This window comes from Mandrillus leucophaeus, unplaced genomic scaffold, assembly GCF_000951045.1.
Source record: "Mandrillus leucophaeus isolate KB7577 unplaced genomic scaffold, Mleu.le_1.0 Scaffold88, whole genome shotgun sequence".
Lineage (NCBI taxonomy): Eukaryota > Metazoa > Chordata > Mammalia > Primates > Cercopithecidae > Mandrillus > Mandrillus leucophaeus.
Window position 1 is genome coordinate 5,849,129 of NW_012109585.1, and position 27,902 is coordinate 5,877,030.

Below are 27,902 nucleotides of genomic sequence, written 5' to 3' on the forward strand. Positions count from 1 at the left end.
AAAAAAAAAAAAAAAAAAAAAAAAAAAAAAAAAAAAAAAGAACTCTCACAGCTCAATAATAAAATGACCAATAAATAAATAAAATTGAAAAATAGGCAAAAGATTTTTACATTTTACTAACAAAGATATTCAGATGGCAAATAAATATATGAAAAGATGCTCAAAATCAATCATCAACTGACTAACTGATCAACTAGGAAAACACAAATTAAAAAATATAAAGCAATACAACCTCACAATGAGATACTACCACACACCTACTATTATGGCTAAAATGAAAAAGATTGACAGTACTAAGTGTGGATGAGAATGCAGAGCAATTACATTCTCATAGATTATTGGTAAATTGTTGGTAGGACTACAAAGTGGTACCAGATGGTACAGCTAAAGTATACATTAAACATACACTTACCATACAACCAAGCAACCCCATTCCTAAAGTTATCCAAAGATCTGTATACAAAAGTTTATAGCAGTTTTATCTGTAACAGCCCAAAGCTGAAAACAACTTAATGTCCATCAGCCATGGAATGGATGAGGAAAAAAATTATAATATATGCAAAGAATGGAAGGAATGCTCCTCAGCAATAAAAAGGAATGAACTGCTGGGGCGCAGTGGCTCACGCCTGTAATCCCAGAACTTTGGGAGGCTGAAGTGGGCAGATCACCTGAGGTTGGGAGTTCGAGACCAGCCTGACCAACATAGAGAAACTCTGTCTCTACTAAAAATACAAAAAAAAAATTAGCTGGGTGTGGTGGCGCATGCCTGTAATCCCAGCTACTCGAGAGGCTGAGGTAGGTGAATTGCCTGAACCTGGGAGGCGGAGGTTGTGGTGAGCCAAGATCACACCATTGCACTGTAGCCTGGGCAACAAGAGTGAAACTCCATCTCAAAAAAAGAATGAATTACTCACACATGCAGCAACACAGATAAATCCCAGACACAAAAGTCTGCATACTCTATGATTCTATGTATGTGCCACTCTTTGGAAAAGGCAAAACTATAATGACAGAAAACAAATTAGTGGCTATTAAGGATGGGAGCAGGGGGAGAAGACTGACTGCAAGGACTTTGAGAGAACTTTTTGGGGAGACTGAAATATTCTACATCTTCATTGTAGTGCTGGTTATGCTACCATATGCATATGTCTTAACTCATAGAATTTATATTCTAAAAAGTGTGGGTTTTACCATATATATATTACACCTTAATAAACTTGACTTAAAAAGAAAAAACAAGTATAAACTTAGGAATCAAAGGACTCAAATCCTACCTTTAACCCTTATTTCCACCGTGAACACCTGTGCCTCAGTTTTCTTGCCAATACAACCTCACAGTTTTACTATGGGGTTTACATCATACATTGTAAAGCACTTGGATTAGTGTTAGGCATTAAACAGTGAATGAGACCATTTGCACTACTTGTGAAAAAACTTCTGTACTCAGAAAATACCTTTTGAGTAGAGTCTGACAAAGATAACTGGATGGATACTTAAAAGCAATGAATATTAACAGCTCCGTTATGATAATCTACAAAGTGCTCAGTTTCTTTCCATCAGTGTTTTCACTGCCTCTTGATAGCACAAACATTATGACAATCATCTGGGCTTGGATCTTTCATGACATCTCTACCTGCTTCATTCCTTAAATCCAGCCAGTCACCAGATCCCCTGAATTCCTTCTTTGACATCTGTGTTTTGGTTCTAATCTCAGAGCACAAAACACAGGTTCCATCCCCAGAGTACACACCTAGTAAAAGGAGCTAGGACAAGCAGGCAGATGACAACAACAAAAACAGCCAAGTGTTTAAAGCTTAGGTGCCAGTGTGAAATGAGTTTAAAAAAATAGAGCAGCTGGGCTATCAAGTATAGAAGGACCATGAACTTGTGTAAGGACAAAAAAACAATTAGAAACATATTCCTCTAGCAATTCCCATTTAAGGCAAGAAAGGAAAACAGATCTAAGTAGGGCAAAAAAAGAGGACAGGATATGGTGGGATGGTAATAAAGTAGTTTATAAGAGAGTGAGAGTTCCTGAAGATGAAGGGAATCAGTAAAAATGGGAAAGGATGCATTCTAGTGCATGGTTGAAAGGAAGTAGTCTTTTCTGGGAAGGTGATTTGACCCAAACTTTAATTGGGTTCTATGAAGGGAAGAACCTTCACATGTCAGAGCTAAAAAAGGACTCTGAAAGTCATTTACTTAATAAACATTTACTGAACCACCTGCTACGTGCCAGGCACTAGGCTAGGCTCTGAGGAAACAGAGAAGAGTATGAAACCCTTGGAGAATTACTCACAATTAAACACAAACAAGTACATAAATACCTCAATCTCTGCTACGGCCTTGGTTAGAATCTTGGCACCACTCACTAAATCCTAGGTATTATCATTTAGCCCTACCTTGACATCATTTCCAATAAAAATGCTTCATTTCAACAATATGGATTTCCTTGACAGTGTTCAAAGACAGCTTGGATTTTACTGTCTCCATGTCTCCAATGACCTACTCATTTATGATCAAAAAAGTCATGGCCAAATTTAGTCCTATGAAATCCTCTCTGGCTACCTCAGACAGAAATTCTCTTTCTTTATCCTCAGAGCTCCTACAGGTCTTGTTTTTTTTCTGCTTTACCGTTACACACGCTTGTCATCTCTCCAACCAAGATGCTCCTCAAGAAAATAAAATGTGGAGTGGGGCAAGGGGGAAAGAAGAAAAAAAAAGGAAATCTTTTCCAGTATCTTGGTAATTACCACGGTGCTCACAGAGAGTTACCAGGACAACTCATCCTAAAATATAACATACTCTTCCACTCTTCTGTCTATTGAACTAAGTCTGAAATCCATTAGCTTTCTATAATCTGATCCCGATTCATATTGATCATTTACTCCTTTTATATTGATTTACTTAACCCAGACTTTTCCTCTCACAATTCTGTTCTGATTAAGCTTGTACAGGTAAATATACACATACATACAAGTGAATGTTTGTATACACATATGTATAGTATACATGCAGTTAAAAAAAGCTACAGGTAGAATATACTCTGGAAGTTCAGAGATGAGGAATGGAAGACTATCTTTTACTTTTCACCTAATATCCTTTTATAACTTCTTCACTGGGGGCACATATTACTTTTAAAAGAAAAGTCAAAATAAATACGAACATTTCCGGGCACAGTGGCTCATGCCTGTAATTCCAGCACTTTGGGAGGCTGAGGCGGGCAGATCACTTGAGGTCGGGAGTTCGAGACCAGCCTGACCAAAAATGGAGAAACCCCGTCTCTACTAAAAATACGAAAAGTTAGCTGGGCGTGGTGGCGCATGCCTGTAATCCCAGCTACCCCGGAGGCTGAGGCAGGAGAATTGCTTGAACCCAGGAGGCGGAGGTTGCAGTGAGCCGAGATTGTGCATTGCACTCCAGCCTGGGCAACAACAGTGAAACTCTGTCTCAAAAATAAAAATAAATAAATACAAACATACATACATGTCTTCTAGTTTGCTGACTTGATTTCTTCCCAGTCTTCAAGACCCACCTCAGCCCTACCTCCTCCCAGAAGCCCTTGCAATATATTTCTATGCATGGCCATCATTAAAAATATATATATTTTCTACTTCATGATTCAAAGATCTATACCGGTATTTACAAGTGAGTTTTTAAAAATCAAATCAACACCTTCTTAAATGACTTAAAAAAATCTACTATCTAAAATGTAGAAAATAGCCATTTTTAAGAATGCTCTTACTTAGACTAGGAATGCCTTAAGGACAGGGGGGTGCTGTTGTAGTCCTTTTTGTACTCAAGCACAGTATACCTTGACACAAAGAAGACACCTAATAAATGCTTATTAAATGAATGAATGGAATTTCCTGTAGGCCTTTCTTATAAATCACGGGGTTTAGACAGGTATACTCATTTGCAAATATATCAACATGTTATGGATCAATTCCAAATTCTGTACAATTTTTGAATGTTTCAAAAACATTCTGCAAATTTAAAAAATTCTCTAGAAAGATCTGTCAATTAAAAAAAAATCTTAATACAGAACTGTAGGGCTGGGTAATGATATTGCTATTTAACACCTAGTGATCTACACTACTAATTTAGTGTGATACAACAAATTTGTTTTCTTTCAAATCCAAGCTCTTTGAGCAATTTAAAGACTAATATAGACCTAAAACATTAGCTAACTGATAATCTGAGAAATATACAAGCCATTCAGTTTCATACACAAATAAGGGGAGAATGCTACCATAGTTTAAAAAAAAAAAAAAAAAAAGGACTACCTCTTTAGTATACAAGAAATTAACTACTGTATATCACTGTGACTTCAGTTAATAACAATATATAATTGCTAAGAGAGTAGATTTTAAGTGTTCTCATCATTAAAAAAAAATGAAGTAATTTTATGCACGTTAATAGCTTGATTTAGCCATTCCACAATGTATACTTTTATCAAAACATCATGCTGTATGCCACAAAGATATACAATTTTTGTCAATTAAAAATAAAATCAAGTTACCTTCAATGGATCAAGTTCATTCTCATAGGATTTGACAATTTCCTTTGAAGATGTTAACTGGGCTTCCTTACTTGTAATCTGATCACGAATCTCACAAGCTTTTTCCTTATATTGCTTCAGATATTTTAGTTCCATTTGATATTCTTTTACTTTCTGACCCTGTGTCTGACGTACCTGCCGAAGTGTTTCCAAGGCTTTAATGTATCTTTGAAGACACAAAACAAAAATCAAATTTCTGGCAAAGTAAATTATGGTGTATATTCATACAGTGGGATATTATGCTGTCACTAAGGTTACAGTTACAATGAGTTTCTAATAACTTGGAAAATGCCTATGACATAGTAAGTGAAAAAAATTACATTTATACTGTCAATCAGGTATATAAATATATGCACAGAAAGACAAGTGAAATAAAATATGCCCAATGGTTGCTGCTGGGTGAGAGGTAGTAACTGATGACCTTTCTGCCTTTTAAATTCTTTCTGTTAAAAAGAAGCATCCAAATTGCAAACACCGTTCAATAACTTAATGGACTACAAAGTTTATTTAAGGGTTACAAACCTTGTTGCTGAAAAAATCTCATCAAACTTTTGCTTCAAAGCCTTTCCTTCACTTAAAGGCCAATTAGAATCTTCTTGATGACAGAAAATGACGTTATTTAGCACAGCCTTGGAAACCCCAAGAGAACTGATCATTTCTCGGTCAATTTCTGCACACTTAGAGCTTAGACTGACCTTTTCACCATGCCTACAGAAAATGAAAATCAAGAACATATGTAAAATAACCTTCAGTGTATCTACTCTATTGCTTAATCAGTTCATACTGTAATTCTAAAAAAAAAAAAGGCCCTTCACCTATCCCGTTAGAAATGGCTTCATCATGCTAAAAAGTGTAACTCTGAAACTATTTAGCACTTCACAGATGAAAAGATATGTAAAACAAAGTAGCTCAGGAAAGGAAGCCAGAATTTATTTTTTACATATTACAGACTGCTTTGGTGAACAGAGGCAGTATCTGTCTTTACTATTTTTTATACATTTCATTTTGTATTTTGAAAATATTACACTGGGCCAGGCACAGTAGCGCATGTCTATAACCCCAGCAATTTGGGAGGCCGAGGTGGGTGGACTACCTGAGGTCAGTAGTTCCAGACCAGCTGGACTAATACAGTGAAACCTTGTCTCTATTAAAAATACAAAAAACATTAGCCAGGTGTGGTGGTGGGCACCAGCTCCTCAGGAGGCTGAGGTAAGAGAATCACTTGAACCTGGGGGAGGTGGAGGTCGCAGTGAGCTGACATCGCACCATTGCACTCCAGCCTGGGAAACAAGAGTGAAACTCTGTCTCAAAAAAAAAAAAAAATTACACTGAATATATTAAGAATGCTTTGTAGAGGGCTAGAATGGACACAGATAGATCAACAGGTTATCACATTAGGTCATGGAAAGACAATGGTAGCTTGGACTAGGACTAGAATGGTTGTTGTCGAGGTGGAAACAGATTCAAGAGACATTTAGATTCAATTTAGGTCTTAGTAATAGACTGGATATGGAAGGCAACGACAGTATCAAGACTTAGGTTCTTGGTTTTTGTCACTGGATGGATAGTGGTGTCATTCACCAAGCTGAGGTATACCATAAGACCAAGTTGTTGGAGGTTTTTTAAGGGGGGAGGTCAAAGAGAAAGGACTGTGAGTTTGGTTTTGGAAACATTGAATCTAAGTTGTCTCTGAAACAACTGGTAAAAAATCAGAGATGGGGCCGGGTGTGGTGGCTCACGCCTGTAATCCCAGCACTTTGGGAGTCCGAGGCAGGTGGATCACGTGGTCAAGAGATCAAGACCACTCTGGCTAACATGGTGAAACCCCGTCTCTAATAAAAGTACAAAAATTAGCTGGGCGTGGTGGCGGGCACCTGTAGTCCCAGCTACTCGGGAGGCTGAGGCATGAGAATTGCTTGAACCTGGGAGGCGGAGGTTGCAGTGAGCTGAGATTTCACCACTGCACTCCAGCCTGGGTGACAGAGCGAGATTCCATCTCAAAAAAAAAAAAAAAAAATCAGAGATGGGTAAATAGGTCTGGGTAAATGGGTCTGGAAACAGAGGTCTGGTTTGGAGATATAAATCTGTGAGTCATCTATGAACACAGAGTAGTTCGAACAATGGATAAGAATGTGATTACCTAGGAAGAAAATACAGAGCAAAAAAAAGGAGAAGATATAGGACTGAGCCTAATGAGACTTCCAACCTTTATTGATGGGGTGAATGAAGTAGTATGTGGCTGTGATAGAGAGAACAGTATTGTATCATGGAGGTCTAGAAAAAGAAATTTTCAAGTAAGTGATAAACTAGCGTTTACTCAGCTATGGTATATGGAACAATGGTTCTCCAAGATGTACACATTTTAATTCCTTCAATTTGTGAATGTTACATTGCACAGCAAAAGAGAATTAAGATTACAGATGGAATTACGGTGTTAATCATTTGACCTTAAAATAGATTATCCTGGATTATTTAGATGGGGCAAATGTAATCATATGGGTTCTTTAATGTGAGAGAGGAAGGCAGAAGAAGAGAGAAGAGGTCACAGTGATTTGAGACGAGAAGAACTATGCCCACTATTGCTTGCTCTGAAGACAGAGTAAGAGGGCATGAGCTAAAAAATATAGGTGGCCTCTAAAAGATGGAAAGAACAAGGAAACATATTCTCCCTCAGAGCCTCCAGAAAGGAACGTAACCTGCTAAAATTTTGATTTTGGCCCAGTGAGACCTAATTCAGACTACTAAACTACATAAGTGTAAGATAATAAATTTGTATTGTTTATGCCACTAAGTTTGTGGTTTGTTATAGCAGTCATAGAAGATTAATACATGAACTCTTACTACATATTAAGCATTTCATATGCATTAGCTCAACCTTGACAACATCTTTCTAAGCTACGTACAGTGATAATGAATGCCTATTTTACAAATGAAATAAACAGAAGCTCACTCTTAGGTCTACTTTGTATAGCAGTAGCATTACCCTAATTAAAAACAGAGTTATTAGTAACTTTAGTCAGAGGTGTTTCAAAGGACGAATGTGACTACAATTAGAGTGAAGAGGAAGTGAAGAAATGGAGACAGTATCAACAACTCTTTTGAGAAGACTGGCTATAAAGGGGAAGAAGGAGACAGGTAGTAATTGGAGTGGAATGAAATCCCAGGGTATAAGAGATACTTGAGTGTGTTAAAATGGCAATGATGAAAACCTGCTTGAGAAGCCAGTATAGTGCCTCTAGCACATAGTAGATGTGCATTATTGATTAAATAAAGGAATTACTTAATTAGTTAAAAGGGAGGAGAAGTAGCTAAACAGTCAAGTAATTTGCTCAACAAAGTCAGAGACTTAAATCTAAGGCAGTCTAATCCCCAAATCCATTAGAAAATGATACCTGCCTCTAACAGAATGATAATGGTTGAAAGGAACAATTTATCATTCTTTCCTACTTGTTTGCTTCTCATCTCAACCATTCTTAAGCATGACACTAGAATTTTTTACTCATTCAACCTGTATTTGAGTGATTATTCGTTTTCAATTCAGCAACTGTTCAGAAATTACTCAAGAGAATGGAACATAACCCTAAGTCTGTAATGGGACCATTCTATTTAATTGAGAAATAGCATACACAAAAAATCAAATGTTGATAGTGGAGGAGGGTGTGTTTGTGTGTAGGGGTAGGGAGAAAATGGAAGCTCAGTACTTTCTGCCCAATTTTGCTATAAGCCCAAAACTGCTCTAAAAAAACAAAGTCTAAAGTCTATTGAAAAAAATTTAATATGCTCCCCTAAACTTAAAGTAGTAAACAACCATCAACTTACAAACCTGAAAATAAACAGAAATTCAAATATCACATAAACACCTACTTTGTTCTAGTAATGACTCCTTCCAAAGTTTTAAATTCTGTCTTTTTGCTTTTCTGAGTACACACCATAGATCTTTGTACAGCTATAAGTTCTCCATTGACATCACGAAATTGCAGACGAATTTGGGCTCTCACATCTGTTTCTTGAGCAACCTTTGAAGGAAAACAGAGAAAAAACTTATGTTACTTTAATAAGCACCACTGTTGGTTCTGAGAGAACACGCATAAGCAATCTTATCCAGAATGAGGGAACAAAAAGAAAAACATCCAAAAGGAGTGACATTTTTACATGCTATCCAAAATATAGAAGAATACTGTTTAATTAATTTATAAAAATGATATATTATCTACCTCCTTTATTCAGCATCATTAGGAGATAAGGTATGCAGATTTTTCAAATAAATGCATTTTATCTCTGTAAGCATCAAAAATGTTTTTTATCATTAAAAATCACAAATTTATAGAAAGGTAGAATGATTCGGTTTGGCTTTGTCTCCACTCAAATCTCATCTTGAATTCCCATATGTTGCAGGAAGGATCTGGTGGAAGGTAACTGAATCACGGGGACAGGTCTTTCCCATGCTGTTCTTGTGACAGTGAGTAAGTCTCACAAGACCTGATGGTTTTATAAGAAGGAGTTTCCCTGTACAAGCTCTCTTTGCCTGCTGCTGTCCATGTAAGATGTGACTTCCACCATGATTGTGTGGCCTCCCAAGTCACATGAAACTGTAAGTCCATTAAACCTCTTTATTTTGTAAATTGTCCAGTCTCAGGCATATCTTTATTAGCAGTGTGAAAACGGACTTATACAGTAAATTGGTACCAGGAGTGCAGCGCTGCTGAAAAGTTACCCAAAAATGTGGAAGCAACCTTGGAACTGGGTAACAGGCAGATGATGGAACAGTTTGGAGGGCTCAGAAGACAGGAAAATGTGGGAAAGTCTGGAACTCCCAAGAGACTTGTTGAATGGCTTTGACCAAAATGCTGACAAGGATATGGACAATGAAATCCAGGCTGAGGTGGTCTCAGATGGAGATGAGGAACTTGTTGGGAACTGGAGCAAAGGTGACTTTTGTTATGCTTTAGCAAAGGAACTGGCAGCATTTTGCCCCTGCCCTAGAAATGTGTGGAACTTGGAACCAGAGAGATGATTTAGGGTATCTGGTGAAAGAAATTTCTAAGCAGTAAAGCATTCAAGAGGTGACTTGGGTGCTGTTAAAGGGATTCAGTATTAAAAGGGAAACAGCATAAAAGTTTGGAAAGTTTGCAGCCTGACAATGCGATTAAAAAAAAAAAATCCCATTTTCTGAGGACAAATTCAAGCCAGTGGCAGAAATTTGCATAAGTAATGAGGAAACAAATGTTAATTACCAAGACAATAAGGAAAATGTCTCCAGGGGCATGTCAGAGACCTTTGCGACAGCCCCCCTCTTCACAGGCCCAGAGGTTTAGGAGGAAAAAATAGTTTTGTAGGTCAGGCCCAGGGTCCCTCTGCTGTGTGCAGTCTAGGGACTTGGTGCCCTGTGTCCCAGCCATGACCAAAAGAAGCCGAAGTACAGCTTGGGCTGTTGCTTCAAAGGGTGGAAGCCCCAAGCCTTGGCAGCTTCCATGTGGTGTTGAGCCTGCAGGTGCACAGAAGTCAAGAACTGAGGTTTGGGAACCTCCACCTAGATTTCAGAGGATGTATGGAAACACCTGGATGCCCAGGCAGAAATTTGCAGCAGGGGCGGGGCCCTCATGGAAAACCTCTGCTAGGGCAGAATGGAAGGGAAATGTGGGGTTGGAGCCCCCACAGAGTTCCTATGGAGGGGACTGCCTAGTGGAGCTGTGAGAAAACAGCCACTGTCCTCCAGACTGGTAGATCCCCCAGAATAATAGATCCACTGACAGCTTGCACTGTGCACCTGGAAAAGCCGCACTCAACACCAGCCCGTGAAAACAGCCAGGAAGGAGGCTATACCCTGCAAAGCCACAGGAGCGGAGCTGCCCAAGGCCGTGGGAGCCCACCTCTTGCATCAGAGTGACCTGGATGTGAGACATGGAGTCAAAGGAGATCATTTTGGAGCTTTAAGATATTCCTGCCCCACTGAATTTCGGACTTGCATGGGGCCTGTAGCCCCTTTGTTTTGGCCAATTTCTCCCATTTGGAATGGCTGTATTTACCCAATGCCTGTACCCCCATTGTATCTAAGAAGTAACTAACTTGCTTTTGAGTTTACAGACTTATAGGCAGAAGGGATGTGCTTTGTCTTGGATAAGACTCTGGACTCTGGACTTCTGAGTTAACGCTGGAATAAGACTTTGGGGGACCATTGGGAAGGCATGATTGGTTTTGAAATGCGAGGACATGAGTTTGGGAGGGACCAGGGATGGAATGATATGGTTTGGCTGTCTCCCCACTCAAATCTCATCTTGAATTCCCATGTGTTGTGGGAGAAACCAGGTGGGAGATAATTGAATCACGGGGGCAGGTCCTTCCCCACGCTGTTCTCGTGATAGTAAGTCTCATGAGATCTGATGGTTATTATAAGGGAGAATTTTCCTGCACAAGCTCTCTTCTTGTTTGCCACCATGTAAGACATGTCTTTCACCTTCCACCATGATTGTGAGGCCTCCCCAGCCACATGGAACTGTAAGTCCATTAAACCTCTTTCTTTTGTAAATTGCCCAGTCTTGGGTATGTCTTTACTAGCAGCGTGAAAATGGACTAATACATAGAACTACAGTATACACAGCTTTCCTGCTCCCCAAACCACGTGAGAGTAAGCTGCTGATCTGACTTCCCAACACCAGTATTTCCTACAAAACAAGGACATTTTTCAACCACAAAAATCAGGAAACTGATACTGATATATTACTACCACATGGTCCACAAATCCCATTCAAGTTTTGCCAGTTGTTCCAATATGTGATAAGTTACCTTTAACTCAGCTGTGGCATATAAAATGATAGTTCTCCAAAGACATCCACATTCTAATCCCTTGAATTTGTGAATGTTACATTACACGGCAAAAGAGAATTAACATTACAGATGGAACTGGGGTGTCAATCACTTGACTTTAAAATAGAAAGATTATCCTGGATTATTTGAATGAGGCAAAGTATCCACAAAAAATTAGATGCTGACAGTAGAGGAGGCTGTGTGTGTACGTGCAAGGAATATACAGAAACTGTACTTTCTGCTCAATTTTGCTATAAACCCAAAGCTGATCTACAAAACAAAGTTTAAAGTCTATTGAAAAAAATTTAATATGCTCCCTTAAACTGAAAGTAGTAGAAAATGATCATCTTTTAAGTCCTAAAAGACCAACAATGAACAGACATTCAAACATCATATAAACACCTATTTTTTCTGATGTTTTCTGTCTTATATTAATATGGTAACTTCAGCATTCTTTTCATTAGTTGGCACAATATATTTTTTCCATCCTTTTGTCTTTAACCCATCTGTACTATTATATATAAAAAACACTGTTATTCCTTTTACTCTAGGGTTTTTTGGTTATTGCCCTCCATCTTTCTCACGTTATGTTTTTATTTATATCTATGAAGATAGTTGTAAGATTTATAATAAGATTTTAAGGTTCTTATCTACTAATTCTATCATCTATTCGTCTCTAGGGTAGTTTTGTGGGTGCCTTCCTTACTCAGTCCTACCTAATGGCTTTTGGACTGAATTAATCAGGAATGAATAACTATTCCTCCGTTAGTTATGCTGAGAGTTTTTGTCATGAATGAGTATTACATTGAAATGCTTTTTCTGTATCTGTTGATGCTCATATAATTTTTCTTCTTTATTATGTTAATGTGGCAAATTACACTGATTGGCTTTTTCTTTTTCTACTGCCTAATTCATTTGTCCCAGTATGTGCTTTACAGCAAAAGGATCCAGTTCAGAATTACACTTTGTATTTGGTGGTTATGTCTCTTTACTTTTTTTTTTTTTTTTTTTTTGAGGCGGAGTCTCGCTCTGTCTCCCAGGCTGGAGTGCAGTGGCGCGATCTCGGCTCACTGCAAGCTCCGCCTCCCGGGTTCACGCCATTCTCCTGCCTCAGCCTCCCAAGTAGCTGGGACTACAGGCGCCGCCACCACGCCCGGCTAATTTTTTTGTATTTTTAGTAGAGACGGGGTTTCATTGTGTTAGCCAGGATGGTCTCAATCTCCTGACCTCGTGATCCGCCCGTCTCGGCCTCCCAAAGTGCTGGGATTACAGGCTTGAGCCACCGCGCCCGGCCGTCTCTTTACTTTCTTTCAGCCTGAAACAGTTGCTCAGATTTTCCTTGACTTCCATGACTGATAATTTTGAAAAGTACAGACCATTATTTTGTAGAACACCTCCCAAAATTTGTGTAATATTTCCTCATGACTAGAATCAGGTTATGTATCTTTGGCAGGAATATTATACAAGTGATGATGAGTTCCTTTTTCTGCATCTCATCAGATAGGGTATCATTTCCATTTATCTCATTACTGAGGGTATTAACTTCAATCCATTTATTTATTTATTTTTTTGAGACAGGGTCTCATTTTGTCACTCAGGCTGGAGTGCAGTCACCTCACTGCATCCACGAACTCCGAGTCCTAAGTGATCCTTCTGCCTCAGTCCCTGAAGTAGCTGGGACTATAGGTGCATGCCACCACATCCCGCCAATTTTTGTAGTTTTTGTAGAGATGTGGTTTCACCATGTTGCCTAGACTAACTTCAATCTCTTGATAAAGGTGTATCTCTTAGCTTCTCCACCAAAAAATTTTTCTTACTTTACAATTACTTAATAATATGAGGGAGAGATGCAGAGACCATATAACTAACCCATACTTCATCGAACTTTCTTCCATTAGTTTTAGCATCTACTGTTTCTTACCTGAATGAATTATTATGATAGCTATCAAATACAGGCATACCCCATTTTATTGTGCTCTTCAGAGGTGTGTGGCAACTCTGCATCTAACAAGTCTATTGGTGCCATTTTTCCAACAGCATGTGCTCACTTTGTGTCTCTGTGTCACATTTTGGTAATTCTCACAACATTTCAAACATTTTCATTATTATTATATCTGTTATAGTGATTTGTGATCAGTGATCTTTGATATTACTACTGTAATTGTTTTAGTGTGCCACAAACCATCCACATATACGAGGTGAACTAAATCCATAAATGTGTGTATTCTGACTGCTTTACTGACCTGCCATCCCCCGTCTCTCTCCCTCTCCTTGGAACCTGATTGACTGAGACACAATAATACAGAAATTAGGCCAATTAGTAACTCTACAATAGCCCCTAAGTGTTTAAGTGAAAGAAGAGTCAAAAGTCTCTTGTTTTAAATCAAAAGCTAGAAATGATTAAGCTTAGTTGAGAAAAGCATGTCAACATCCAAAACAGGTTGAAAATTAGGCCTCTTTTATCAGTTAGCTGAGTTGTCAGGGCAAAGGAAAAGTTCTTGAATAAAATTAAAAGTGCTACTTTAGTGAACACATAAATGATAAGAAAGTGAAACAGCCTTACTGCTGATATGGAGAAAGTTTTAGAGGTTGGGATAGATTAAACCAGCCACAACATTCTCTCAGGCCAAAGCCTAATCCAGAGCAAGGCCCTAACTCTCTGCAATTCTATGAAGGCTGAGAGAAGTAAAGAAGCTGCAAAGAAAAGTTGGAAGCTAGTAATGGTTGGTTCAAAAGAAGCTGTCTCCATAACATAAAAGTGCAAGGTGAAGCAGCAAGTGCTGATGCAGAAGCTGCAGCAAGTTATCCAGAAGACCTAGCTAAGATAATTGATGAAGGTAGCTACACCAAACAACAGATTTTCAATGTAGACAAAACAGCCATCCATTAAAACTTAACCTAAAATATCTAAGGTATGCCTACAGTAATTTTCTAATTCCATTATTCCTTTTATATTAGTTAAGGTTCTAGTATAAAGGGCTTTGCTCTTTCTCCATTTTTTCCCCCCATTTTCTTGTAACAGTATGAACTCATAGATCCCTTACTTGGGCTCCAATTCCCCACCAGGCTGTCACAGCTTGTTTTTGTGGATGCCTTCCTCACTCAGCCACACCTAATGGATTTTGGACTGAATTATTCAGGAATTAATATTCCTCCATTAGTTATGCTGAGAGTTTTTATCATGAATGAGTATTAAATTGAAATGCTTTTTCTGTATCTATTGGTGCTCACATGATATTTCTTTTTTATTCTGTTAATGTGGCAAATTATACTGATTGTTTTTCTTTTTCTACAATCTCTCTAAGCATGATCTAGCTGCATCCCACACATTTTTACATGCTATACTTTTGATTCATTTAAAGTATTTTTTCTAATTTCCCTTGTGATTCGTTTTTGATCCATGTAATATTTAAAAGTGTGCTGCTTAATTTTCTAATATTTGGGGATTTTCTGGTTATTTTTCTGCTACTGATTTCTAGCTTAATTCTGGTGTAGTCACAGAATACATTATCTATGACTTTACCAATAGATACAGAAAAAGCATTTCAATTTAATACTCATTCATGATAAAAACTCAGCATAACTAATGGAAGAATATTAATTCCTGAAGAGTTCAGTCCAATTTATTGACACTTGTTTTATGGTCCAGAATGCTGGACTATCTTGGAGAATGTTCCACATGCACTTGAAAATAACGTGTATTCTGCTGTTGTTCAATTGAATGTCCTATAAATGTCAATCAGGTTGATTTGGTTAACAGTGTCGTTAAAATTTTCCATATACTTACTGACATTTCATCTGCTGCTTCTGTTTCTCTATTGAGAGGGGTATTGAGATCTCCAGCTAAACTTGCAGAGTTGTGTATTTCTTCATTCTGTTTCATAGGTTTCTGCCTCATTTATCTGGAAGTTTAACATTTAGAATTTTTGTGTCCTTGCAGTAAATTGACATCTTATCATCATAAAATGTCTCATTTTCCCTAGTTCTGATGTATTCTGTCTGGTATTAATATGGTCACTTCAGCTCTCTTTTCATTAGTCGGCACAGTATTTTTTTTTCCATCCTTTTGCTTTTAACCTATGTATACCATTATATACAAAAGCAGTTATTTCATTTACATAATTTGGGTTTTTAAAATTATTTACTATTTTTCTCATTATGCTTATGTTTTTCCTTTATATCTATGAGCATATTTATAAGATTTAAAATACAGTTTTAGAGTTCTTATCTACTAATTCTATTATTTCTTTCATTTTGGACCTGTTCATATGATTGATTTTTCTCTGGTTATGGGTCCTATTTCCCCGCTTCTCTGTTTGTTAACTTTTGATTGTGAATTTTGCATTGTTGGGCGAAAGATTTTGTTTTATTCCTTTAATGAGTATTGAACTTTGTTCTGGCATGCAGCTAAGTTTTTTGAGCAACAAACAGTTGGATTCTTTTGAACTTTTGTTTTTAAGGTCTGTAAAGGGGGGCCTAGAGCAGCTTTTACTCTAGGACTAATTTACAATCACTTTTCTTCAGCCTCAAAAACTTCCTTTAACAATTACTATAATGCAAGCCTGTCTGTAACAAATTACCTCTACCATTTTTTTTAAATCTGAAAATTTTCTCCATTTCACCTTCAATTTTCAAAGAATATTTTTGCTGGATATAGTTTAACTTTTATTCCCCAACACCTTAAAGGTGCTGTCCCACTGTTTTCAGGTTTAGATTGCTTTTCCTAAGAAGTAATCATACTCATTATTCTTTCCCTCTGCATAATGTGTTACTTTTTCCTCCACCTGTTTTCAAGATTTTATCTTTAGTTTTGAGCAATTTGAATGTAATGTACAACATAGGTATGTTTATGCTGCTTGTGATGCATTCAGCTTCTTGGGTCTTTTTTTAAACAGTTTTTATTATTCTGTTTAGATGTCTTCCCACACATTATGTCCATCTTTTCCTTTAAGTCCTTGAGCTTATCTATCATAGCTTTAAAAAAATCTAGCCAGGTGTGGTGGCTCACGCCTGTAATCCCAGCACTTTGTGAGGCCAAGGCAGGTGGATTACAAGACCAGGCTAGCTGATACAGTGAAACCCCATCTCTACCAAAAATACCAAAAAAAAAAAAAAAAAAAATTAGCCGCACATGGTGGCGGGCACCTGTAGTCCCAGCTACTTGGGAGGCTCAGGAAGAATAATTGCTTGAACCTGGGAGGCAGAGGCTGCAGTGAGCTGAGATCACGCCACTGCACTCCAGCCTGAGAAACAGAGTGAGACTCCATTAAAAAAAAAAAAAAAAAATCCCTTGTCTGCTAATTCCAAAATCTGTCATCTCTGGATCTGTTTCTACTCACTTTTCCCTTCTCGGGTGTAGACCACATTTTCTTTTGCATATTCCCACTAATTTTTAAAATTATATTCTGCACATTATAGATGCCACATTGAGAGCTTGGATTGAGCAGACTTCCTTTAAAAAGTCTTGAGTTTTGTTCTAGCAGCCAGTTGATTTACTGGCAACTCAGCTTGATTCTATCAAAACTTGGTTTCAGTATTTGTTAGGTGGGCCTTTCTGAGGTCTCAAGTGAACACTGGAGAGTTCCACAAGGTCACTCCATTCTGGCATATCAGGACTCAAATGTCTTGCAGCACTGTGTGACCCTTAGAATACACCACTCACAGCCCCACTTCCCACCTTGATAGTTGTTCTCTGCTAGCCCCCATTACATCTCATCCTATACATGGACAGCTTAGTATTTGGCCAAAGACTCAAAAGATCCATATGCAGACTTCTGGTACACCATCTCTGCACAGCAACCCTACTTCAGTACTCTAATCTACAATTTCCAGTCACTTTAGCAAATCCAAAATCCTATCTTTGCTTCATCTGCCTAGTGATGCCCAATTCTGCCCAGCTCTCTATTGGATTCCAATTCCATGTGCCAAAGTTTACAAAATGTTTCTAGGTAGAAAGCTGGAATGAATGCAGAATCACCTTTTATGTTTTTTCTTTCTCAAATAATATAGCTCTGCATTATCTGTTGTCCAATGCCTGCAAATAGTTGTTTCACATACTTTTCCAGTGTTACAGTTATTCATTTTGAGAGTATAAGTGTGACACTCATTATTTTGTTGCAACCCAAATCAGAAGTACTGGATTCTGCTTTGAAAAAAAAAAAAAATCAGGAAATATTCTTTGTTGACTTTTTAATGACTTCTTGGCATGAATTTAACTTTGATATTAATTCAATTAATCACTCAACAAAGATTTACAGGCACTTTGTAGGTTTCATGTGTTGTTTTGGTTCAAAATGATAGACTTTTTTCCTCTGGAGCAAGGAAGATAGGTTAAATGTAGAGAAGGTATGCTAAACACCATCATAAGTGAAGTACAGAATAATCTGGGAGTACAAGGCAGGGGCATCTAACCTATCTAGGAGAGCTCAGGGAAGGTATTCTAAAGGAAGTGCATGTTTAAATGAAACCTGACAGATGAGTAGGAGTTAACCAGATGAAAAGATCTGAGTCACTACGTGACTACAGAAATTTCAGAATGTTTGGCATAGAAAGTAGGGAAAAGAGGAGTACCATCACAAAACGTTTCAGAAATTAACAGCCTTCTAAACATGGTAAGGCTTCTGGACTTAACATGATGGCACTAAATGGTTTGAACCAGGGGAACTGCATGAAGTAGATATGCATTTTAGAAGAATTATTTTGTCTTTAGGGTGAACAGAGTGAACTGAGTCAAGACATGAAGCAGGGAGTAATCGAGGAGAGTTAGGAAGGCAGCCTGGACAAGGGTTTTAGCGTTGAGGATGGAGGTAAAGTGACTACTCAGAAACAGCCTCTTAGGATACAGATATTTCAACGAGGAGGTGGCCAAAGGTCAGTATAAAGTTTTGAAAGCCCAGAGACTGGACTCTGTCATTTCATTATAAGGAGAGTGTTCTGCTGAGGGTTTAATCCACAGCAGTTAAACCAAGGAACTATGTATTTATACAGCAAAAAAATAATTTGTTTACACTGTTCCTGACTAGCAAGCCAAATACACATATATTCGTTCTCCATGGTATCTACCTTTCGAGGACCTAGCTACCTGGCAAACATCAAATTAGTAAACAGAATTCAAGCAAGGGCTATCTTGTAGCATTTCTATCACCATATTGTTGTTGACACTCTTATTGAAGAAGAGTCACTTCAAAAAGTGTAATTTAGATTGAATTATTAAAACAAAGAAATGTGTATTATACTTCAGAACAATTTCTATCAAAAATAAAATAAAATAAAAAATAAGAAAAACCCTTCTTTCTCCAAACAATCTAGCTATAAAACCATTAGGTGGAGCAGAATAAGCTGTGCGCTCATGCCAGCTGAAGGTTAAGGCACCTAAAACTCAGTCTAGAGTGGAATAAATGAGCTTGAGTAGGCTGAGAAGGGTACCCTCATGGGAAAGAGCTTAGCACAGAGTTTCAAGAGTCCAATGGTATCAGAGTTCCAGCAGGATGAAAGAGGAATCCATGAATAGGGAGGATCCAGCTCAGAAGCAGTGTCCATGCCAGGGAATAGCATGTGGATTCAGAGCCTGATAATGATGAGAAGGGGGCCCATGTGAGGGGTAAGTCGGCTAGGTGGAAGTCAGATCATAGAGTAGAGAGGGCATTCTCGCAAGAAGCCGCCTGGTATAAAGTATCAGACTGGGAAGAGTGACCCTCTCAGTGACACAGATCTGGGGAGATTCAGCTCACAGAGTACAGTTTGCATCCCTGTAAGAGGTCACCTGGTATCAGAGAAGGGTGGGGAATGAAGACGTGATCCAGCACCGGAAGTCAAAGTCTATACAGAACAGGAAAGCATCCTGTGAGGGAGTCAGAATGAAGAGTCAGAGCCTACACAGGGTAAGGAAGACTGGCATACAGGGATGGAGTCAGCCCATATCGGGTGCTAGAGCCCTGATGCAATGATGAGATATTGATTACATACAGGAGGATTAAGTCAATATATTAAGATTATAGTTGTATTAGTACATTCTTGCACTGCTATAGAAAAAAACCTGAAACTGGGTAACTTATAAAGAAAAGAGGTAGCTGGGCGTGGTGGCTCATGCCTGTAATCCCAGCACTTTGGGAGGCTGAGGCGGGCGGATCATGAGGTCAGGAGATCGAGACCATCCTGGCTAACACGGTGAAACCCAGTCTCTACAAAAAATACAAAAAATTAGCCGGGCACAGTGGTGGGCGCCTGTAATCCCAGCTACTTGGGAGCTAAGGCAGGAGAATGGCGTGAACCCGGGAGGTGGAACTTGCAGTGAGCCGAGAGCGCGCCACTGCACTCCAGCGTGGGCGACAGAGCAAAACTTCATTTTAGAAAAAAAAAAAAGAAAAGAGGTTTAATTGGCTCACGGTTCCACATGCTGTACAGGAAGCAAGACTGGGGAGGCCTCAGGAAACTTACAATCATGGCAGAAGGCAAAGGGAAAGCTGGCACATCTTACATGGCTGGAGCAGGAAAAAAAGAGTAAAGGGGGAATTGTGACAGATTTTTAAACAACCAAATCTCATGAGAACTTACTATCATGAGAACAGCAAGGGGGAAATCCACCCCCATGATCCAATCATCCCAACCACGTCCCTCCTCCAGCATTGGGGATTACAATTTGAGATGAGATTTGGAAGGACAGAAATCCAAACCATATCATTCCACCCCTGGCTCCTCCCAAATCTCATGTCCTTCTCACACTGCAAAATACAATCATCCCTTCTCAACAGTCCCCCAAGTCTTAAGTCATTTCAGCATTAACTCAAAAGTCCACAGCCCAAAGTCTCATCTGAGACAAGGTAAGTCCCTTTGGTCTATGAATCTGTAAAATCAAAACAAGTTATTATATCCAAGATACAATGGGGGTACAGGCATTGGGTAAATATGCATGTTTTAAAAGGGAGAAATCAGCCAAAACAAAGGGCTACAGGCCCCATGCAAGTCCAAAACCCAGCTGGGCAGTCATTAAATTTTTATTTATTATTATTATTATTTTTTTTGAGACAGAGTCTCGCTCTGTCGCCCAGGCTGGAGTGCAGTAGCACGATCCTGGCTCACTGCAAGCTCCACCTCCCAGGTTCAGGCTATTCTCCTGCCTCAGCCTCGCAAGTAGCTGGGACTACAGGCACCTGCCACCACGCCGAGCTAATTTTTTGTATTTTTAGTAGAGATGGGGTTTCACTGTGCTAGCCAGGATGGTCTCGATCTCCTGACGTTGTGATCTGCCTGCCTCAGCCTCCCAAAGTGCTGGAATTACTGGCATGAACCACTGCGCCCAGCCAAATCTTTTTTTTTTTTTTTTCTTGAGACGAAGTCTTGCTCTGTCACCAGGCTGGAGTGCAGTGGCATAGTCTCGGCTCACTGTAACCTCCGCTTCCTGGGTTCAAGTGATTCCCCTGTCTCAGCCTCCCGAGTAGCTGAGACTACAGGTGCGTGCTAGCACGCCCAGCTAATTTTTTGTATTTTAGTAGAGGCGGGGCTTCACCATGTTGGCCAGGATGGTCTTGATCTCCTGACCTCTTGATCCGAAAATTTAAAGCTCCAAAATACTATCCTCTGACTCCATGTCTCACATCCAGGCCACAGTGGTGCAAGAGGTGGGATCCCAAGGCCTTGGGCAGCTCTGCCCCTGTGGCTCTGCAGGGCTCAGCTCCCATAGCTGCTCTCAATGGCTGGTGTTGAGTGTGTGTAGCTTTTCCAGGCACACAGTGCAAGCTGTTGGTGGTTCTATCATTCTGGGGTCTGGAGGATAGTGGCCCTCTTCTCACAGCTCCACTGGGCAGTGCCCCATTGGGAACACCATGTGGGGGATCAACCCCATATTTCCTCTCTGCACTGCCCTAGTAGAGCTTCTCCATGAGGGCTCTGTCCCTGCAGCAGACTTCTGCCTGGACATCCAGGCATTTCCATACATCCTCTGAAATCTAGGTGGAGGCTCCCCAGCCTCAACTCTTGTCCTCTGTGCAACCACAGGCTTAACATCATGTGGAAGCTGCCAAGGCTTACAGCTTGCAGCCTCTGGAGCAGCAGCCTGAGATGTATCTGGGGTCCTTTTAGCCATGGCTCAAGCTAGAGTGGCTGAAACACAGGGAGCAGTGTACTTTAATGGGAGAGGCTGCTGTGAAGGTCTCTGAAATGCCTTCTAGCCATTTTCCCCATTGTCTTGGCTATTAAACATTCTGCTCCTTTTTACTTACGCAAATTTCTGCAGCCAGCTTGAATTCCTCCCCAGAAAATGGGTTTTACTTTTCTACTACATGGTCAGGCAGAACGTTTTCCAAACTTTTATGCTCTGCTTCCCTTTTAAATATAAGTTCCAGTTTCAGATCTCTTTGCTCACACATATAAGCTACACTGTTAGAAGCAGCCAAGCCATGTCTTGCATGTTTTGCTGCCTGGAAGTTTCTTCCGCCAAATACTCTAAATCATCTCTTTCAAGTGCAAAGTTCCACAGATTCCCAGAGCAGGGGCACAATGCTGCCAGTCTCTTTGCTAAAGCATCGCAAGAGTGACCTTTACTCCAGTTCTCAGTAAGCTCCTTACCTCCATCTGAGACCTCCTCAGCCTAGACTTCACTATTCATATCACTGTTAGCATTTTGGTCAAAATAATTTAACAAGTCTCTAGGAAGTTCCAGACTTTTCCTCATCTTCCTGTCTTCTTTGGAGCCCTCCAAACTGTTCCAACCTCTGCCCATTACCCAGTTCCAAAGTCACTTCCACATTTTCAGCTATCTTTATAGCAATACCTTCCTCTCAGTACCAACTTTCTGTATTAGTCTGTTTTCTCACTGCTACAAAGAAATACCTGAAACTGGGTAATTTATAAAGAAAAGAGGTTTAATTGGCTCATGGTTCTGCAGGCTGTACAGTAAGCATGACTGGCTTTTCTAGGCTTCAAGAAACTTACAATCATGGCAGAAGGCGAAGGTGAAGATGGCACATCTTACATGGCCAGGGCAGGAGGAAGAGAGTGAAGGCGAAGGTGCTACACACTTTTAAACAACCAGATCTCATAAGAACTCACTCACTATCACAAGAACTGCAAGAAGGAAATCCACCCCCAATGATTCAATCACCTCCCACCAGGCCCCTCCTCCAACAATAGGGGTTACAATTCAACATGAGATTTGGAAGGACACAAATCCAAACCATATCAGTACTCAATTCCTTGCTTCTCATTACCTTCATTATATTTACCAAATCCCCAACCGTGGATAAACGCAACTTTCCAACTTACTCAGTGGTTGGGCTGAACAAGACTGAAAAAACATACATAATCATGACTGGCTGGTCTCTCTTTAAATTTTCACAAAACCCCTGACACTGTCATGTAATCCTAGAACACCTCCCTTAATCGATTTACTCACTGAGGTTAAAAACTACTCTAAGTTTTCTAGGCTCAATCAACCCCTTCTGCCAACCTCAACCAGTAACTTCATTTCTTTTTTCATTGAGAATATAGAAGCAATCAAAAGAGAACTTATTCATTCTTTCACCACTAAAGTTTCCAATCATATACTCTGCCTAACATCCCTGTTACAATGCATAACAGTGATGTTCCTGGTATCCTCTCCGGTTGGGCAATGGATCTTATCTCTTTTTGCCTACTGAAGAATTGTACTCTGTAATTATCCCCTCTCCTGCATCAATGTTTCCGTCCAGAGTCACTCCCAACAGTCTATAAATACTCTAGTATATCCCGCTTTTAAAAACATAACAAAACAACAACAACAAAACTTTCCTTTATCCTATAAACCTCTTCAGCTACTGTCCTATCTCTGTGTCCACTTACAACAAAATTTGTAAAATAATTGTTTCACTTCCTTATCTTTTCTCTGATTACTGGAACTGGTTTTGTCAAGAGCAACAAAGGACTCCACATATCCAAACACTCCTCTTCTTTCTTGAGCTATCAATATATTTTACACAGTTGATGATTTCCTCCTTATAACACTTTATTCTCTTGTCTTCCAAGACACCACCCTCTCAGTTTTCCTTACTTAACTAATGGCTCTCTTACTATCTTTTGCTAGCTTCTCCTCCTCTTCCCAATTTCTAAAGGCTTTGTCGGCTCTAGTGCTCTAGGTTCAGGTCTTGAATATCTTTTCCATATTCACTCTCTATTTGATCTCATCAGGCTTTAAAAGTTAACTATATAGAACTACCTGTATACATTAATGATTCCTAATTTTCTTTCTCCAGTCTTAATCTCTTTCCTGAACGATTTCTGTTTGCCAACTGGACATCTCCTTCGGATATTTAACACATATCCCTAACTCACATGTTTAAACCAGATCCACTCAAATCTTTTTTCCACAGTGCCCCTATTACAGTAAATGACAAAACTATTTTATCCAGTTGTTCAAATCAAAAACTTTGGAGTTAATGCTCGATGCTTTTACTTCTTTCAGACACCATTATCCAAACCATTAGCTAATTTGTTGGTTCTACTTTCAAAATACATACTAAATCCAAACAATTCTCACCATTCCACCACTACCTTAATCAAGCCACCTATATTTCTCACCTGTATCATCACAAAATCCTCTTAAAGATTTGTCTCTGCCCTCCTACCTTTGCTACCTACAGATAGTCTTCTCTCAGCAACCAGACTGAGCACTTTAAGACATAAATCAGATCATGTTCTTTCCCTGCTCAAAATCTCCTAATAGACAGATTCCTATTAAAATAAGACTAGAATCCAAGGACCTACAGGATCTAGTCCCTTCTATCCTTCTAACTTCACTTTCTACCATTTTCCCTTGTTCTTTCTTGTGATTCCTTGAACACATCAACCATGCTCAGTAACTCCGCACCTAGACTGAATAGAATGTCTTCCTCCCAGATTTTGAACAACTCATTCCTTCTTCAATGAATATTTAAAAAGACAACTCTGATTACTCTGTGAAAAAGAGAGAGATTCAAGAATGAGGGCAGGAAAACAAGTTAGGAGACGATTCTAATAGCTGAAAGGGAATATGATGGCGGCTTGGAACAGGAACACAGTGGCCAACGGAATGAAGTAGACAAATTCTGACATATTTTAGAAAGGTAAGTAAGAATTGCTTATGTATGGATGATGACATCATTTACAAACCTGGTGGGGGTCGGGTACTGAGGTAGTAACAGAGCTGAGAATGTATGCAGGAAGTGCGTACAAGGAATCGAGAGTTCTGTTTTGAACATATTAAATTTGAGATACCCATTAAATATCCAAACGAACAGCTAGACATATATGTCTAGATCTAAGGAAAGAAGTCAGGGTTAAATATATAAATGTGAGAGTTACCAGCACATAACCAGTACTTAAGGCCGTTAGACTGAATAAGCTCATCCAAGAGAGATAGGGAAGAGGGTTAATGCAAAGATGGCCAACTCTTGTGTCACATTGGCTTTTAGAAAATCAAGCAGGTTGGGTGTGGTGGCTCAAGCCTATAATCCCAGCACTTTGGGAGACTAAGGCAGGCGGATCACCTGAGGTGAGGAGGTCGGGACCAGTCTGGCCAACATGATGAAACCCCGTCTCTGCTAAAAATACAAAAATTAGCCCGGTGTGGTGGCACCACCTGTAATCCCAGCTACTCGAGAGGCTAAGGCACAAGAATAGCTTGAACCCGGGCGACAGAGGTTGCCGTGAGCCAAGATCATGCCACACTGCACTGTACTCCAGCCTGGGTGACAGAGCAAGACTCCGTCTCAAAAAAAAAAAAAAAAAAAATATCACGCAAAGGTAGATCCAACAAAGACTAAAGTATAATACGCCAGTGAGAAAGAAGAAAACTATGAGATTATAGTGTCACAAAAGCCAAGAAGGAAATTTTTTTTTTTTTTGAGACAGAGTCTCGCTCTGTCGCTCAGGCTGGAGTGCAGTGGCCGGATCTCAGCTCACTGCAAGCTCCGCCTCCCAGGTTTACGCCATTCTCCTGCCTCAGCCTCCCGAGTAGCTGGGACTACAGGCGCCCGCCACCTGCCCTGGCTAGTTTTTTGTAGTTTTTAGTAGAGACGGGGTTTCACCGGCTTAGCCAGGATGGTCTCGATATCCTGACCTCGTGATCCGCCCGTCTCGGCCTCCCAAAGTGCTGGGATTACAGGCCTGAGCCACCGCGCCCAGCCAAGAAGGAAATATTTTTTAAAAAAGAAATAGCGAACTGTGTCAAATCTGACGAGATATTAATGAGAATTAGAAATTGACCACTCTATCTGGCTCATAGAAATTATCAGTAACCTTACAAGAGCACTTTTAGTGGAGGAAAAAAAGAAAACCTGAATGGAGTAGACTGAGGGAAAAATGGGAGTCAGCGAAGTAAAGGCGATGAGTACATACAAATTTATGAATTTTGCTATATATTGGAACAGAGAAAAGGTAATGGCTAGAGGGTGAATTGGAGTAAAGGGAGAGTTTTTTGTTTGAAGACTAGAGCTACCAGAGCATGTTTATATGCTGATGTGAATGATCCATCAAGAGAAACTGCTGATCCAGGAGAGAGAAGGAAAAACTGAAGGGGAAAATCCTTGGGTGGATAAGATGGATCAATGAGATCTACCCTCCAACGAGCCTCCAAGATGTTTAGATAAAACAACAAATTTATCCTTAACAGACAAGAAAAAACAGTATGTACACTAGTTTTGCAGATTTGATTGGAAAATAAGAGAATTTTCATTTGATTCTTCCTATTTCTCAATAAAGTACAAAGCAAGATCATCAATTAAGGAAAGTAGATTGTAAATTTAAGGAGAAAGAAGGTGGGAAATAGTCATTATAGAGAGGACTCAGTAAATGTACTAAATACTATTACATTTCTAAGAGGAAAATTCATACTTTCATCATTACAGAGTTTAATCACACAAAAGTGGAAACAAATAATAACAGGGAGTCGGTTAATAAACTATAAGACATAAACTCAATGGAATACAATTTAGTAACTAAAAACAATAAAATAGAAGTATAAAATTATATTAATGTGCTAAAGTATGTATGTGTAAATGCATTTATATGCTCACATAGGCATGGTTTCATAAGCAGAAAAAAGCTTGGAAGAATACATAACAAAAACATAGTGGAACTGGGGTCAGGGAACAGCGAGAGAGGCACATGATCCCACTAAAAACAAATAAACTATATATATATACACACACATATATGTATTGTTTCATTTCTATATGTGCAAAAACAAACCTATAGACCAAATTCTATGTCCTTACATACACTAATAGTATAAACACCATAATTCAAACAATGATTCATACACAAAGATTTTATCATGGTACTTTTTTTTCTAGACAGTGGGTCTCACTATATTGCCCAGGCTAGCCTTGAACTCCTGGGCTGAAGCAGTCCTCCCATCTCAGTCTCTAGAGCTATCTGGGAGTACCCACACACACCCACATGCCTGGCTTATCATGGTACATTTTAATGAAAAACTGAAAGCACTTTAATGTAAGAAAATTATAGAACTATTAAAGTGTTCATGAACTTTTAGAAAATATCTCAGACGGCCGGGCGCGGTGGCTCAAGCCTGTAATTCCAGCACTTTGGGAGGCCGAGACGGGCGGATCACGAGGTCAGGAGATCGAGACCATCTTGGCTAACATGGTGAAACCCCGTCTCTACTAAAAAATACAAAAAACTAGCCGGGCGAGGTGGTGGGCGCCTGTAGTCCCAGCTACTCGGGAGGCTGAGGCAGGAGAATGGCGTAAACCCGGGAGGCGGAGCTTGCAGTGAGCTGAGATCCGGCCACTGCACTCCAGCCTGGGCGACAGAGTAAGACTCCGTCTCAAAAAAAAAAAAAAAAAAAAAAAAATATCTCAGACATACAAAACAGTATAAAGATTAAAAGAAGCACTCACATACCAAACACCCAGATGATAGTTTTTTAATGACATGGGACTTCATGATAAGGTTAAGTGGGGGAAAAAAAACCCAGCATACAAAATTAAGAGTATGACATCGGCTATATAAAACAGTATATAAAGGAGGAGGAAAATACATGAAAATGTCAACAATGATTATTACTGGGTGCTAAAACTGCGTGTGGCTGACTTTCATCTCTCTTTATACTTCTTCAATGCTAAATTTTCTACAATAAGCTACTATCATTTTTATAATTATAAAAATACAACATTGTACTAGCACCATTACCTTGGGATCATGTACAAATGTATTTCCTTTGGTTCCAGGAGGGAAATCTCCAGTACAGATATATTTTAGACATTCAATGATGGTCTGAAGAAATAGAAAATTACATCACTTCGTTATAAGAGAATCACAGAAGTTTATCATAAAATATGAATTCATTACGAAAATATTATTTATCATGGAAACTATAAAAGATGGATAAAATCTGACATTATAAAACCTAAGATTTGATTAAGTGTTTAAAGAATCATTGCTGTAAGTTCACAGAAATGCTACATAACTATGAAGTTATCCTAACACGAAGAATTGTTACTTGAGAAAAAAATAATTATTTTCAACTGAAACCCTTTAAACTAATTTAAGTTAATAAGAATAGCTA

General features: G+C 39.2%; 1 protein-coding gene across 2 annotated transcripts in view; it reads right to left on the minus strand.

Annotated features, from left to right (window-relative positions):
• The window catches only part of RAD50 (RAD50 homolog (S. cerevisiae)), an 86,464-nt gene that overhangs the window by 56,525 nt on the left and 2,037 nt on the right, over nt 1–27,902 (minus strand). Inside the window, exons 2-5 of one of the 2 annotated variants that reach the window (XM_011969272.1) lie at nt 27,527–27,610; nt 8,426–8,577; nt 5,084–5,269; nt 4,523–4,727 (exon numbers count right to left, since the gene is read on the minus strand). In XM_011969272.1, coding sequence (XP_011824662.1) covers nt 4,523–4,727; nt 5,084–5,269; nt 8,426–8,577; nt 27,527–27,610 — 627 coding nt within the window. The remainder of the gene's footprint in view (nt 1–4,522; nt 4,728–5,083; nt 5,270–8,425; nt 8,578–27,526; nt 27,611–27,902) is intronic. The other variant, XM_011969273.1, reaches the window with a different exon arrangement.